Below are 16447 nucleotides of genomic sequence, written 5' to 3'. Positions count from 1 at the left end.
AACCCCCTCCCCCAACGGCCACCTTGGACACATTCAGCGTCCATCACTTTGAATAACACACAGGTCTTAGCGCCCATGGCAAGGAGTTGCAACTAGGTGCGGCGCAGAGGCCAGCAGATGGCTCTTGGCCATGACACCTTGAGGGTCCCCTTCCAAAATCTCATCACCATCAATATGACATGTGTTGGAGTCCTGAGTATGTGTCTAGCGGCCTCCCCTGCAGGTTGCCCCCAGACTACTCAAATGCGACAAGCACCAACATATGCTGCGGGGAGATCCCATCTTCTCCTCAACCACTGAGGCTGATGTAAGCATAGTCTGTACCCATTTGCCCACCCAGCGTGCGTCCAATACAGTAACGACAGCAAGATGTGGGGTGGGGGCGGCTCAAAGGCTAAGGCTACCTGCTGGGTCAAATGGCCATGACCTACAGGGTACTCACCCTTCCAGAGCGTAGCAAATCATTGAATCTCTTGTGGCACTGCGTGCCTGTGTGCCGCACATCATCATGGGCGCTTACAGCATCACCAACCTCCTCCCACGCCTGCCTGGTGACATGGGGGGCCCTCCTCCTCCCATCATCTGGATACAATATATCTCGACGGCTGGACACCTCTTAGAGGAGGACAGCAAGGCATGTATCGGAGAAGCGAGGGGCATACTGGCCCCCTGCTGGCCTCTCCTGAGGCCTGCCCCCCTCCTCCTGCTCATGCTTCTGTCCTGTGACAGCGGCCTCTCTCTCTCCCCAAGCGGCCATTGTGCACTGCCTCAAGCAGGCTGCCTGGCCACTCTTTATACAGACTGCTGGTTCACCATTGGAACCGGTGGTCTGAACACGCCCACCCCGTGACTCTTTTCCCGTTCTCCACAGGAGTCGCTAACCCGCTGGGTGGGTTCTTAATTAGCCCGCCCGCGGAAAATAGCAGCACAGCCCATTTTGGCGGCGGCAATTGGCTGCCCGCCCGCCAAGGGAAAAATTCTGGCCTTTGTGTCGTTCTTCACAGATAAAGATGCAGAAAATCTCCCAGAAATACTCGGTGAAACTGAGGGATTAGTAAAGAAGTAGTACTTGAAATGTTAACTAGATTGAAGGTTGATGAATCCCCTGGACCAGATGAGCTTCATCCCAGAGTGTTGAAAAAGGTGGCTAGAGAGATAGTGGATGCATTGGCGGTTATCTTTAAAAATTCTGTGGAGAGAGAAACAGAGTTAATGTTTCGATTTCGTATTACTCTTCAGAGCTAAACAGAAGTAGGAATTTGATGGATTTTTTCTGTTTAAGTGGGGGTGGAGCAGGTGGAGCAAAATAGAAGGTCAGGGATGGGTGGGAGCTCAGGAGAGATTGACAAAGATATCACGGACACAAGACAAAGGAATTGTTAATGGTAGTGTTAAAGACTAAAGAAAGTGCTTATAGTGGCATAAAGGTAAGATAGCAGAATGTGTTAATAGCAGAACAAGGGTCAGCGCAGTGTAAAAGTACAACACAGAAACAAGTGACAGATGGTCCTGTTGGGGTGGTTGGGGGGCAGGGAGGAAAGGATAAAAAAGTGAATAAATAAATAATAAGAATAAAATAATTGGATTAAAAAGTGGTCAAGATGGAGGAGAGCGTTTATGGTCTGAAGTTGTTGAACCCTTAAGTCTGCAAGGCTGTAAAGTGCCAAATTGGAAGATGAGGTGCTGTTCCTGCAGTTTGCAATGGGCTTCACTGGAACATTGCAGCAGGCCAAGATGGTGTTGAAATGACAAGCAACAGGAAGGTCTGGGTCATGCTTGCGAACTAAGCAAAGCTGTTCTGCAAAGCGGTCACCCAGTCTGTGTTTTGTCTCCCCAGAGGAGACCGCATTGGGAGCAACAAATACAATAGACCAAATTGAAGGAGGATCAAGTGAAGCACTGCTTCACTACTGCATCTCTACTGACCTATCCTTTAACCAAACTTTCCAGTTCACTTTAGCCAGCCCTGTCTTCATGCCCACACAATTGCCCTTATTTATGTTTAAAATATTTGTCTCAGATCCATTCTTCTTTCCCTCAAACTGATTGTGAAATTCCATCATATTATGAACCTGGCTACCTAGTGGCACCTTCGCCACGAGGTTATTAATTAATCCTATCTCATTGCACATTACCAGATCTCGTATAGCCTACTCTCTGGTTAGTGCTAAAACATGCTGCTTTAAGAAACTGTCCTGAAAACACTCTGTGTGAACTCATCATCCAGACTACCTTTGCCAATCTATATATAGATTAAAATCACCCCTAAGTATCGCCCATACCACTCTTACAAGCCCCCATTATTCCTTCCTGTTATGGGGCCAATAAACCACTCCCCCAAGTGACTTCTTTCCTTTACTATTTCTCATCTTTCTAAACTGATTCTACATCATGATCTGCAGAACTAAGGACATCTGTCGCTATTGTGCCCATGTCATCCTGAATTAACAGTCTACCCCTCCACCTTTTCCTGCTCTTCCTAAACATCATATACACTTGAATATTCAGGTTCAAATCTGTCATCTTGCAGCCATGTCTCTGTAACGGCTATCAGGTCATACTTATTTATTACTGTCAATTCTTCTGTTTTGTTACAAATGCTGTATGCATTCAGATACAGAGCCTTTAGTTCTGTATTTTTACTTTTTTTGTAACCACTAACCTTATGTGCTGGTGTACTGTTAGGTTTGTATACTATGTCCTTTCCTGCCACGCTTTAATCTATTTCATTATTCCTGCCTTGCTCATTTGCCTTGTCGCCTCTATTTAATTTATCACCTCTTCCCAAACTTGATCCCTTGCTCTTACTATTTAGTTCAAAGCCCCCACTATCACCCTAGTCGTACGACTCGCCAGAACACTCATCCCAGCATGGTTCAGGTGAAGACCTTCCCAACGGTACACCTCCCACTTTCCCCACTATTGGCACCAGTACTCTATTAATCGAAACCCATTTCTCTCGCACCAATCTTTCACCCACACATTTAACACTCTATTCTGGTTTACCCCACGTCAATTTGCTCGTGGCTAAGGTAGTAATCTGGAGATTATTACCTTTGAGGTTCTGCTTTTTAATTTAGCTCCTAGCTGCTCATACTCCATCAACAGAACCTCTTTCTTAGTTCTACCTGTATCATTGGCACCTTCATGGACCACGACCACTGGATCCTCCCCCTCCCACTGCAAGTTCCGCTTCGGGCCAGAGCAGATGTCCCGAACCCTGGCAGTGGGCGGGCAACATAGCCATCTGGATTCCTGTTCTGATTGCAGAGAACTGTGTCTATCCCCCCCCGACTATACTGTCCTCAACTACCACTACATTCCTATTAACTCCCCCTGCTTGAATGGCATCTTGCACCATGGTCAGTTTGCTCATCTACCCTGCAGTCACCACTTCCATCCATACGGCATGCAAGAATCCAAATCCTGTTGGACAATTGCAAAGGTTGAGGCCCCCCCCCCCACCATTTCTTACCTTTGGGTCCCCATACCTGCCTCACTCGCAGTCACACCCTCCTGTTCCTGACCACCGATGAAATCAGAAGACCCTATCCTAATGGGTGTATCCTAATACCTGCTACAAACTGTCCAGGTAACTCTACTCCTCTCTCTCTCTTCCCCCCCACCCCTCTCTCTCTCTCTCCCCCCCCACCCAAACCGATATATCACAGTGCCTGTAGCTTGATCTCCAGCTCAGTGTCTGAGCCGAAGCTCCTCAAGTCGCAGATGTGTTTGTCCTGGATCATCCCACACTCTGCAGTAACACCCACATTCTGCAGTTGCAACACATCGTCTCTCCTGCCAGCTTTATTATGTGTTTGTTAATCCATTCTTGATTAATTTATCATTGTTATGGCACAGCTGATGGTAAATACTGAGCTGTTCAAATCCCAGAGGGAAACTTGAAACAACTGCCACAACTTATATGCAATTTGTGTAGATTTCGAGATGTGTGCCTTGAATTCAGTAGTAATAAAACCCCCAAGTCTAAAAGGTTTACACAAAACTAGATTAAACATTTATTAATAGAAGAAATTACTGCAAATGCATACATAGATCTACAAATTATTACTATGATAACTTCTAAATCCCCTATTTAATCTGACTCCCAGTTCACTTTTGTAAGGCAACAGTAAGACACATATTTTTAAAAGTCCCAGGCAAAGTAAATGATACCTTGAGCAGTTGAATTCAAAGTGAGTTCTATTAACTTCAGTTCCTGAAGACAGCAGTTTGAGGCATAGACGCTGAAGGCTTTTCACACTTGTTGAATCTTAGACTGACTTCCTTTACACACAACCTTCGCTCTTTTATACATATTTTCCCCTTTGAATGCAAATTCCCATTGTTTCACTATGTCTTTGGGCTTTATCTTTCTGATAAAAAATCTCTCATAGCACTGAGTTTTACCAGTAGCCATTGGGAAAAATAAACACACTTTCTAAACTTCACCTGGCTAGGTGACACATTTCACTCCATCTTTTGAAAGCAATCTAGTCTGGTTTATTTAAAATGCAAATATTCCCTTGACACTTATGTTTCCAAACTTTTCCATGGGAAAAGTTTTCCCCCAGATAGGGGTGGGTGGGGGGGGGCGGTGGGTGGAAGTGCTGGCACGGTCAGGCGCACCTCCAATCTGTGCTCCCAATTGGGGGCATGCCGCCATTTTACGTGGGCGGGCCATTAAAGGCCTGCCCAGTGTGACTTCCACCAGGAAGTACTATGTGCTCCCTGTGGGGGGGGTGGGGGTTAGATTCCCTCAGCCGAGAGTGCGCTCTATCGCGCATGCACGTGAAAGAGCTCACTGATCTCCCTGAGGCTAAGTGCTGCCTCAGGGAGCTCAGCTCCAAATTAAAAATTGTTATACAAATGATAGAAAGATTTCCTAGACATGTCCCCTCATGTGACACGGTCACATGAGTTGGGACATGTCCATAACTTTTATTGAAACCTTTATTAAAAATTTAAATATCCTCATGAAACCTCATCCCACCCGTGGATGAGGTTTCGTGCTTTATCTGAAGCCCACCAGGGCTCCCGGCCTGTCCACCAACCTTAAGGTTGGATGGGCAGGTCCATTGATGATAATTACATTTTCAATGGCCTCAATAGGCCACTGACAGGTTGGCGGGCACGCAGCTGACTCGGTTGTACCCCCACCAACCTGAAAATGGAAATGACGCGGGGTGACGTCGGGAGCCACACCCGGCATTACCCCAAGTCATTTTATGTGTCGGTGAGCAGGCCCCGCCCCCGCTCGCTGACCAGAAGATCCTGCCCCCATATTTATCTAACTAACATTTCAAACCTGACTTCTCTTCTTACATCAAAGCACCCAGAGTAGCTGCCTCTAATTCAATTAATTCTCTCACACACACAGACGCATAAAGGCACTTAGACTCTATTTTGCAATAAATTCCAATAACATTAAGGATATTGTTATATCCTCCTGACATAAACACTGCTACTCCCTTTCCTATTGCTAGTAAACCTTACTGAAACTAATACATTCTTACAATTACTAATAAATTACATAAGATAAACAAAATATTTATCAACCAATCACATATCTGTTTTTCTGTGATGTCACAGTTTGATTTCTCTCAGAATGCTGCCGCTCCGCTCTGGAACCACAGACTTTACTGGATTGGATAGCTCTTCTAGTTGCTGTTGATTGCCTCTGGGTCCTCTTTTTGCCCACTCTTCTACTGGTGGTTACTGCCTCTGGGTCCTCTTTTCACCCAGGTGCTGCTGACTGCCTCTTGGTTGTCTTTTTGCCTGCTCTTATAGGTGCTGCTGACTGCTTCCAGGTCCTCTTTTCAACTGCTCTTCTGTGGTTACTGCCTCTGGGACCTTTTTTTGACCACTCTTCTCGTTGGTGCTTCCTGCATCCAGGTCCTCTTTTTTGCTTGGATGTTTGGACTCGAAACGTTAACTCTGTTTTTCCCTCCACAGATACTGCCAAACCTGCTGAGTTTTTCCAGCACTTTGTTTTTAATTACTGGGTGAAAATGAACATTGTTTATACAGCACTTTATTGCAGGAGGAAATGTTAAATAGCAACAAGATCCCATTTATTCGTTGGTTCACTTTCAAAGGTGAACCATTAGATAAGTGGGGTCCTGCCAGGATTTTGAATATGTAGACATAGTAGGATTCTTTGTGAAGGGTGACGTATGTGATTAAGGTTATTGTTACCTGAACTGGTAATGTTATACTAGGATAATGAGATTAGCAGGATCTCAGAATTGCCAAATTACTGTTAATATTTTCTGGAACTCAGAGGCTGTTGTCTCAGATTTCCTAAAAACATTATGATCTTTCTTAGTATAGATGATAAAATAAATATTGAGCCATTTTCTAAATTGTCTAAATTTTCATTTGCATTTAGCCTGAACACGGGAAGAGAGTTCATTGGTAATGGTAAAAATAGTCAAATCTGGGACTTCCTCATCTTTATGGATTAGTGCAATATCTTTACCAACTCAGCCATTGAAGAGCTAAATAAATTAATTCTGTTAATATTTTCTACAATTAGACTAGGAATAGAAAGATGAAATGTCAATTAACTCATATATAGTTTTACCAGTACATTGTGGGACGTAGCAAAACCAAGTGCTAAAGCGATCAATGATGTGTTGAAACTAGTGACTTGGATTCGCATTCTCTTTCATTGTTGCCTGAATCATTATTTTTTGGGATATCTAATTATTTTGGAGCTGATGTCCAGTAGTTTGAGCTAGATCAAGATGTACTCATTAGTTCACGATTCTTCTGCTTTGTTCTTTAGTTCCAGGCATGCCTGCAATGGTTATCAGTGTCACTCATATGAGCACAGCACTCATTCAATGGCAGCCACCACAACAAATGGTGGACGATCTGCTTGGTTTCCGACTGCAGTACAGCCGGAATGATGAAGATAAGCCGAACATCATAGAGCTTAGTAAGAATGATAACCATTATACCGTTACGAACTTACACAAGGGGGCCACATACATCTTCAGGCTGAGTGCCAAAAACAAAGCTGGATTCGGTGAGGAAACAGTGAAAAAAATCATAACACAGGAAGATGTGCCAGGTGGGTTCCCACAAAATCTACATGTTGTGGGACTTACAACATCTACGACTGAGCTTTCGTGGGACCCGCCAGTTGTGGCAGAGAGGAATGGGAAGATGATCCTTTACACAGTGTTATTCCGTGATATCAACAGCCAAAAGGACCTCACCAATGCTACTAATGAAACTCAAATAACACTGAGCAGTCTGAAACCAGACACCACTTACGACATCCGAGTGAGAGCTCACACTTCCAAAGGGCATGGCCCTTACAGTCCTAGTATTCAGTCTCGTACCATGCCAGTTGACCAAGGTAAGGAGTTTTGCATATAACAACCATGAGTGGCATTTCTACATTGAGTGATGATCTTTGCACTTGAGTGAATGAGCAATGAGTCCAAAATTCCAGAATTGTTCCTCCATTGCTGGAGGCATCTTGGAGTGAGATACAGTGCTGCAGTGAGTGAACTGTGCCTCAAATCACTGGTCTGGGGTTATTTACAGACTGCACTTATAGAGGTGCAACAAAGCCACACATTCCAGTGTGCAATAGCATGCAGGGAAACCAAGGCCCTGAAAGGTCCAAATTAAAATGGGAAACTATTTTTTTCCTGTAAAATTGATTACCTTTCACGTAGATCCAGTGAGGCTCTTAGGTCCAGTAAGAGTTACATTAGCTGTCAGATGGTGCATCAAGTTCCCAGGGGCATTCTTAATGCCTGCTCTCTGCCCTTCTCCACCCACCATATCTCCGGTAAGCCGTCACAGGTTACTATAGTCAAAATAGGGCAGAGGACAGCATTGAAATTGCTTGGGCTCCAGACTGCTTTACTATCCTTCTCAATCCCTGGAACTTTGGTTTTAATGTACTCCATTTATATAGAAAAGTAGTGAGGAATCGTTTGCTCATATACCCTCCAGAATCCTAAGCTCCCAACCACAAGCAAACTGTTGAGGGAATGCCAAGAAGCTTGGCAGAATTTGAGACAATTTCCTGTGCTGCTGCATCAACATCTCCTATTTTGCAGTTAAAAATGACACAGATGGAAACCAAAGAATAAATTGTCTGCCTTGTCATCCACATCTGATATGTTATGCAGGGCAGAAGAAGCCAAGTCCTATAGTCTTCATTCAATACAATTGATCCTGTACTTAGGAATGAATAACTACACCTGTCTGTCATTGTACAGCCTAGAGCCATACCAAAAGTATGCTAGTAATGTGGCATTGTTCCCAACTGAGTTGTTATAGGTGCCATATTCCAGAAGATCTTATCTTCATTTATGTGCACATGCATACAAGTAATGATACTTCTGACCTTTTCCTTAGTGTTTGCTAAGAATTTTCGGGTGAAGGCAGTGATGAAGACATCAGTGCTGCTGAGCTGGGAAGTACCGGAAACATACAAGCCAGGAGTGTCTTTCAAGGTTAGTGTAGCATTGTAGCCTAAAAGTTTGATTAACTTGCTAACAGCTGGAAGAATTATTTCCTTCTCTCATACATCACTCAATTGCTATCTTAAAGGACTGGATCCATTCTCTCAAGCCCATCCCAAATTCATATTGAGGATTCCTCACCTTTGCCTTATTATCAGGATGAGGGTAAAAATATGCCATTCAGAAGAACTTGTACACTATAAGCTTACAGCCAGAATCAGATATGTGATTCATCTACTGGCTGCCCTCCTAAGTGTAAACAACCCTGAAGTTTAGCAAACTAATAGCATTGTAGCCCCACAAAAATGTGAATCTACAAGTTTGTTGTCTGACTATGACTGCCTGTTCCCGCAAAGTAAATGTAGGGAACAAATCCCCCATATTCAACCTCTCATTTAGATTGCTCTCCAATGAGTTCTGAAAGTCTAGCTATTGTAGAATCATAGTATGATCTGTGGTTTCCCATAGGAGAAAAAATATGAACCACTTCAGTTTTAAAAATGTAAAAAAACAGCCATCTCTACTGAGCTTGAATAATTTTGCCATGTATCTGGATAATAATTTACAATAATTCTGAAGTTTGAAGTTACATGATGTATCCCATTTAGCTTGTAACCCCAGACCTGCCTCTGAGCTGGTAGGAAAGGCTGAAAACAGATTTCTGAGATCCCTGACCTGGTATCTTTGAAGTCAATTTTTAGTTGACAGCTCTAGCCATGAGTTGCTTGATTTGGATAAAGTGTGACATTGTTTTTCCCAGTTCACTAGTTCTTTTATTTGTTCTGCAACTTGGGTGAACTTCATGAGTTTGTCTTTCTCACATAAAAACATTGCGTCAAGGAGACGTTGTTTGAAGTGCAGCAGAGAAATGAAGTATTCTTGGTTTTTATTGCTTTGAAAGGGACTCTGGGTAATAATGTAAAGGATCATAATCTAATGAAATCTGTTTGCTCTTGTTTCTGTTTAGTTCTACTCAATAACCCTACTTTATAGCTGGGGATATATGGAATGTCATTTTCATTTGTTCGTCAGAGAGGGAGAAGAGTATGAGGAGTATACTATTTTAATTCCGCTTAATAAATTTATTGTTTACTTAATTTAAGCTACTTTCCAGATTACTTCACAGCTCATATTGTATTTCAGTACATAAGCACATAGCCTTGCCTATGAAAGGAGCCCTTTGTATTGGACAAAAATAAATGCCTGGAGAGAACCCAAATTGTAACAGCATCTTCCTGTATCTGAATATATAAGCTACTTGGCAGTAGAACTGTAGTTTGAAATATGATTTGTAATTTTACAATATTTGCTTTTCCAAAAAACGTAGAACTGCCGCCAGGGAAAATCAAGCCAAAATTGGTAGAAAATAAAAGCCTCAATTTGAACTTTGGGTGGGTTTTCATCTATCAGACTTGATAGTTTTCAGCTATTGACTCACCTGCTGCCACCCTATAGTGCATGGTGAGTGGCAAGAATAGGACATTTTGAGCCATGAGGTACATTGATAATCCCAATCTCTCTGTATAAGAAGGGTGCTCTAACATTTTTACCAGTTGGTGAAACTCTTAAACCATGCAATCGGTGTATTAAATTTTAATGTTCTTTTCATGTTGTAACTGAATACATGGTTTAGTTGTGAAACTGCAATAAAGTAATTGTGGATGGTCAGAAACTACTCTAAACTTGTTTCACAACCCAATGATCTTTTGTCAAAAACTGTAGCATACCATGCTACCTGTTTTTATAGCATACTTGATGTTGATCCCCTGCTTTGATAGAAAGCAGACAAATGAAGTTAAATATGACCTTTGTTATAAATTTATTATGAGTGTCTTCTCTTATTCCTTTCTCAGATACTATATAATGGCCAAAGCATAGAGGTAGATGGACAGTCAATGCGAAAACTTATTACAAAGCTTGAACCTGATACGGAATACTCCTTTGTATTAACAAACCGTGGGAATAGTGCTGGCGGGCTACAGCAGGTGGTATCGATCCGTACTGCTCCTAACTTGCTGCGCACAAAACCAATCGTTGTCAGCAAGAACATCCAGGATGGCAAATTGCCAATCAGCTTGCCTAAGGTCCAGACCACATCCATTGTCAAGTAAGCTGTAAGCTTATTTAAGGATGAATCCACTGGATTTGCAAAACTTATTATAAATGTGCTAACCCATTTCTCAAGAACTGTTTTTCTAAACCATGTAAGAAGTCTGTGAGATACAGTATGATGTTTGTAATATTATATGGTAGTGATGTCTTCATTAATAAGCTTTGCATGTTCTGTTGACTATACCTGAGTAGGAGAGGATGCTACTAAATTTAAAAATTCCTAATAAGACTATATCCATTGTTCTGCTTCAAACCCAATGTCACATGACTGTTAAAACATTGCACCATCTGGTTTGTATTAAGGTCTAGATTTAAACATTTTAAATTGGAGGACTTTGTTGCTTATAAAACTTAAAATCATAATGGGATTTTGTTACATTTTTGATTCCAAGAAGCTTTATAAAAACAAAACTAAAAGTTATTAAGATATAAATGCAATTTAGCTCCTAATTCCAGGTACAGAATCTCAAGCCTGATATATTCGGTAGTGAACAATGAGAATTACATTCATTTCTATAGAGAAGCATTTGGGGAAAGCCTCAGGTACATTCCTACATAGCTCTTCTTGAAAAAAATTAAGTGGGCACGATATTTTGAAACCCTTAGCATATTTGAAAGCAGTCTCTGGTATCAGTGTTTCTGTGAATGGATGAAATGTACCCCATGCTGTTAAAAGAAGCCAGGGAGGAAATTGCAGAGGGTCTAACCATCATTTCCCAATCCTGACTGGATACAGGTGAGGTGCCGGAGGATTGGAGGTCTGCTAATGTTGGACCTTTTGTTTAAAAAGCGAGCAAGGGATAGACTGAATAATTACAGGCCAGTCAGTCTGACCTTGGTACTGGGCAAATTATTGGAATCAATTCTGAATGACAGGATAAACTGTCATTTAGAAAGACATGAATTAATCAAGCAATCAGCATAGATTTGTTAAGAGAAGGTCGCGTCTGACTAATTTGATTGAATTTTTTGAGGTAGTAACAGGGAGGATGAGGATAGTGCAGTTGATGTGGTTTACATGGATTTTAGCAAGGCTTTTGACAAGGTCCCACATGGCAGACTGGTTAAAAAATAAACGCCTATGGGATCCAAGGCAACGTAGCAAACTGGATACAAAATTGCCTCTGTGGCAGGAAACAAAAGGTAATTATTAGATGTTTTTGTGACTGGAATGCTGTTTCAATGGAGTCCTGCAGGTTCCCTGCTTTTTGTGGTCTATGTTAATGATTTGGACGTAAATGTAGGGGGAATGATCAAGAAATTTGCAGATGACACAAAAATTGGCTGCATAGTAGATAGCGAAAAGGATTGTTGTAGACTGCAGGAAGATATCAATAGACTGGTCAGTTGGGCAGAAAAGTGGCAAATGGAATTCAACCCAGAGAATTGTGAGGTGATGCATTTAGGGAGGTCAAACAAGGCAAAGGATTACACAATAAATTGGAGGATATAGATAAGAGTAGAGGAAGTGAGAGACCTTGGAGTGAATGTATGCAGATCTCTAAAGTTCAGGTTGATAAGGTGGTTAAGAAGGCATATGGAATCCTTTCACTTATTAGCCGAGGCATAGGATATAAGAGCAGGAAGATTATGCTGGAGCTATGCAAAACATTAGTTAGGCCACAACTTGTACTGTGTACAGTTCTGGCCACCTCATTACAAAAAGGATGTGGTTGCATTAGAGCGGGTGTGCAGAGGAGATTTCTGAGGATGTTGCTAGGACTGGAAAATTGCAGCTATGAGGAAAGATTGGATAGGCTGGGGTTGCTCTCCTTGGAATAGAGGAGGCTGAGGGGAGATTTGATTGAGATGCATAAAATTGAGAGGACCCTGGATAGAGTGGATGGAAAGGGCCTATTTACTTTACCAGAGAGACCACTGACTAGGGGGCATAGATTTAAAGTGGTTGGTAGAAAAATTAGAGGGGAGATAGGAAAGTTTTTTCACCCAGTGTTACAGGGGTCTGAAAAGGTGGTAGAGGCAGAAACTCTCAACTCATTAAAAAGGTGTCTGAATATGCACCTCAAGGGCTATGGACCAAATGCTGGAAATAGGATTAGGGTGGGTGGCTCATTTTTCAGCAGGCGCAGACATGATGGGCCAAGTGGTCTCTTTCTGTGCCATAAACTTTCTATGATTCTATTCTTCCCTGGGCTTGCTGCTTTATCAAAGAGTGCTATGTATTTGTTTCAAAGTATTGTTCTACCTCCGTCATCTGTCGGAATTATTATTCTAAATTGATTTTTTTGAGTTTATAGTGCAATTATATTGAAATATACAGATTTTTACCCAATGCTTTGTTGCTAATCTACTAAGTCTGGTTAAGCCATACAAGTCCTCTTGTGGCAGCTGCTGAGAACTACAGTGTGAGCCATTTCATAGTTAATTTACCTTTTTGTGATGCAATATTGATATAGCTATGGGAATCAATGTGCCTATTCCTATTAAAATGTGTACAAATATGTTTAATAGATTAATACTTAAGTATTCCAGATTGCAAGTCTGTCTCCAAATGAAATTTGTAAATGTTGAAATTGTGTAGCAACTTTTACATGTGATGCTATTTTTTGTTATAAGACATTGTTACGTGGGACCTCCAACATAGCATTGAAATCAGTAGATCCAAGAAATATTCACAAGTAAATTGCTAAGGACCGGCCAGTTAAAATTGTTTGCATGTGGCATTGCCTTTCCATTTAGATTTGGATTCCATTTAGATTGGAACGTATGGTCTTCCCATGCCTGAATGTGAGATTTTGGCCTGGAACCTAAGTGGAATGTTACAGACCTCCTCGCCCTTTTTGCTACCAGTTCCTACCAGGTGTTGGGGGTTTAAATCAGCTCTTATATTTGTTTCTAAAATGTGACTATCTTCCATATTTTTCATCTTACCCATGTAACTTCTCTTTTAGGTGGTATTTCATTGTAGTGGTGCCACTTGATAGGACTGCACGTGCTGTTACGGACAAATTGCAGAATCCTGAGGAGATGGACCTTGATGATGTAAGGCTTTGTAATCAGGACTGTATGACCTGTATTTTATGCAATTGTGATATTCTGTCATTTAGATCATTTATTATGAGTCAGTTGCATGACCATTTACATTTACAATGAGAGTTGACAAATATGTACAAAGGCATCTGTTTGATAGTAAATTGAATGATGTCTCATTTTATTCTCCTTCCCACCGCTCCTCCCTCAAAATTTGGATGACAGCTTATTATTTAAATGCAGGGGCCAACTAACCCAACTTAATGAGGAAAACTATATCGAAATTGCAGCAGTACATATCCTATTCTCGTTCAGCTGTCAATCTGTATATACAAAGGGCTAATCCACTGATCTGAATGGGAGAGATTGCACCCAGCAATGCTGAGACCTGGAAAATCTCAATGCAATACTCGGACTTTTTCATACAATCACTCATATGTCAACCCTCATCTGGGACAAATTAAGTCCTCAGCAATGACTAGCATGTGGGAAAGTCTTCTTTCTGCATTTAAAAAAAAAATATTCAATTTTTATGTAAGTTAAATAGTGTAAGTTAAATAGTCTAGAAAAATATTTTATTTTCTGTTTGTTCTTTCATGCAAAGTTTTTTAAATTTATGCAATTTTTATTTAGTCTGTGCTTGTGGGCTTGCAAAGATCATTTGTTGACTGAATTTTAATCACTGGTTCATGCCAGCACCAAGATTGTGAATTTGTGTTAAATGTTATGGAAGAAAGAGCCACAGTCTTAAGAAAGCAATCTTCTAGCCTACTTTGATGATAGAAATCATTTTCTGAAACCACTGTACTAAAATGCACAGCTAAACAACGCACATACATTTTCATTGTTTAGTTTTTCTCCCTTAGCTGTGTACTGCTACTGGCCGTGATTGCAGCTAGCTGATTTAAGTTTCTGGAGTATCTGACTATGCAATCAGTTTGCTCTTCCTTCCTGCAGTCCCTGCTGTCGTCCACACAGCTTGCAAGATCCTCGTAACGGTTGGACAATTGCAGGGTCGAGGATCCTTGAACGCTACCCCCTGTGTCCCCATATCTGCCTCACCTGCAGTCACACCCACCCTCCTGTTCCTGATCACAGACCAAGTACTTAATCTGAGGTGTGTGACTGCCTCCTGGAGCAAAATGTCCAGGTAACATTCCCCCACAATGTGTGTAGTTCGGACTCCAGCTCCTCAATTCGAATCCAAAGTTCCTCGAGCTGCAAACACTCAACCACATATGTGTTCGTTCTGGATCACCTTGGTGCCCAGCAGCTCCCACATGCTGCTGCAGCAGCAACAAAGTTGTGCATTCCTGTTGTGTATCCCAGCATTAGTAAATCTCTGAGATAAAAACAAAAAACTGCGGATGCTGGAAATCCAAAACAAAGACAGAATTACCTGGAAAAACTCAGCAGGTCTGGCAGCATTGGTGGAGAAGAAAAGAGTTGACATTTCGAGTCCTCATGACCCTTCAACAGTTCTGTTGAAGGGACATGAGGACTCGAAACGTCAACTCTTTTCTTCTCCGCTGATGCTGCCAGACCTGCTGAGTTTTTCCAGGTAATTCTGTTTTTGATTAGTAAATCTCTGCTGTGTTGTATTGTGACTAGGAGAATTTGAGAAGTTACTAAAATGCATTTGTATGTATATGTTTAGCTGTTCGAAGGTATAAGCCAGCAGCATGGTAACCGGCAACGACGTCAGTCTGAGAGACCAAAGCCATACATCGCTGCCCAGCTGCAGAAGCTACCAGACACGTTCACACTTGGAGATGAACAGACCTATGGAGGGTTTTACAACAAACCACTCTCTCCCAATCACAGTTACCTGTGCTTTGTTTTGGCAGCATTAGAGGAAAAAGATACAGTAAGTATACCTATGGAACTTCTCAATTTTCTTGCTTACTTGGATAAAAATGTCTGACTGCTTCCTCAGATAAGTTTAGATGGAAAACACTGTGTGTTAAATATGATTTTTGTTATTGAAGTGGTACCATTGCTATATAAAACCCTACTATTGTATAAGCCGTAAGGACATAAGAAATAGGAGGAGGAGTAGACCATATGGCTGGTCAAGCCTGCTCCACCATTCAGTAGGATCATGGCTGACCTTGAGCTTCAACTCCACTTTCCTGCCCAATCCCTTTGATTCCCTGAGAGACCAAATTCTGTCTATCTCAGCCTTAAATATGTTCAGCGATGGAGCATCCACAATCCTTTAGGGCTGGAGAATTCAAAATATTTACAATAGTTTGAGTGAAGAAATTGCTCCTCATCTCAATCCTGAATGATCATCCCCTTTTTGTAGCATCAATAATACAGTAAAGCAAAAATGCTGTTTTGCTATAAAACTGTTCCAAAATTAAATTCATAATTTTTAATACTGCTACTAGTCTTGGCGTCACCAGTTTGTCATTCCTTTCTCTGATTAATTGTTTGGCCCTCATACATCCACAAGGAACGCTTGTCCACAATCTCCCCTCTCAAAAATCATTTTTCTGAGTTCTGGAATGTCAAGTAAGTCCGTAGCTTTTCTCCATAAATTGATAAATGATTTAATGCACTGAATAATTTCTACCCCCATCATAACTGTAAGCCATGGTTCAGTTCGTGTTACGAAGTTCTAGGTTCAAGTCCCACTGTAGGACCCGAGCGCAAAAATCAAGGCTGGCACTCCTCTCTGAGGAAGTGCTGCACTCTGAGGTACCATCTTTCATATGAGGTGTTAAATTGAGGCCCCATTTGCCTCTTGGGTGAATGTAAAAGATCCCATGGCACTATTTTGAAGAAGAGCAGGGGAGTTCTCCAAAGTGTCCTGGCCAATGTTTATCCTTCGATCACATCACAAAATC

General features: G+C 41.7%; 1 protein-coding gene across 7 annotated transcripts in view; it reads left to right on the top strand.

Moving 5' to 3' along the window:
- ptprfa (protein tyrosine phosphatase receptor type Fa) overlaps positions 1-16447 on the top strand; it is a 509773-nt gene that overhangs the window by 375495 nt on the left and 117831 nt on the right. For all 7 annotated transcript variants that reach the window (XM_041207577.1, XM_041207574.1, XM_041207576.1 and 4 more), the window contains 5 exons: positions 6791-7369; positions 8386-8483; positions 10346-10599; positions 13517-13607; positions 15253-15462. In XM_041207577.1, coding sequence (XP_041063511.1) covers positions 6791-7369; positions 8386-8483; positions 10346-10599; positions 13517-13607; positions 15253-15462 — 1232 coding nt within the window. The remainder of the gene's footprint in view (positions 1-6790; positions 7370-8385; positions 8484-10345; positions 10600-13516; positions 13608-15252; positions 15463-16447) is intronic.

This window comes from Carcharodon carcharias, chromosome 16 (assembly GCF_017639515.1).
Source record: "Carcharodon carcharias isolate sCarCar2 chromosome 16, sCarCar2.pri, whole genome shotgun sequence".
Classification (NCBI taxonomy): domain Eukaryota; kingdom Metazoa; phylum Chordata; class Chondrichthyes; order Lamniformes; family Lamnidae; genus Carcharodon; species Carcharodon carcharias.
This window is presented reverse-complemented; position numbering and strand designations above follow the sequence as displayed.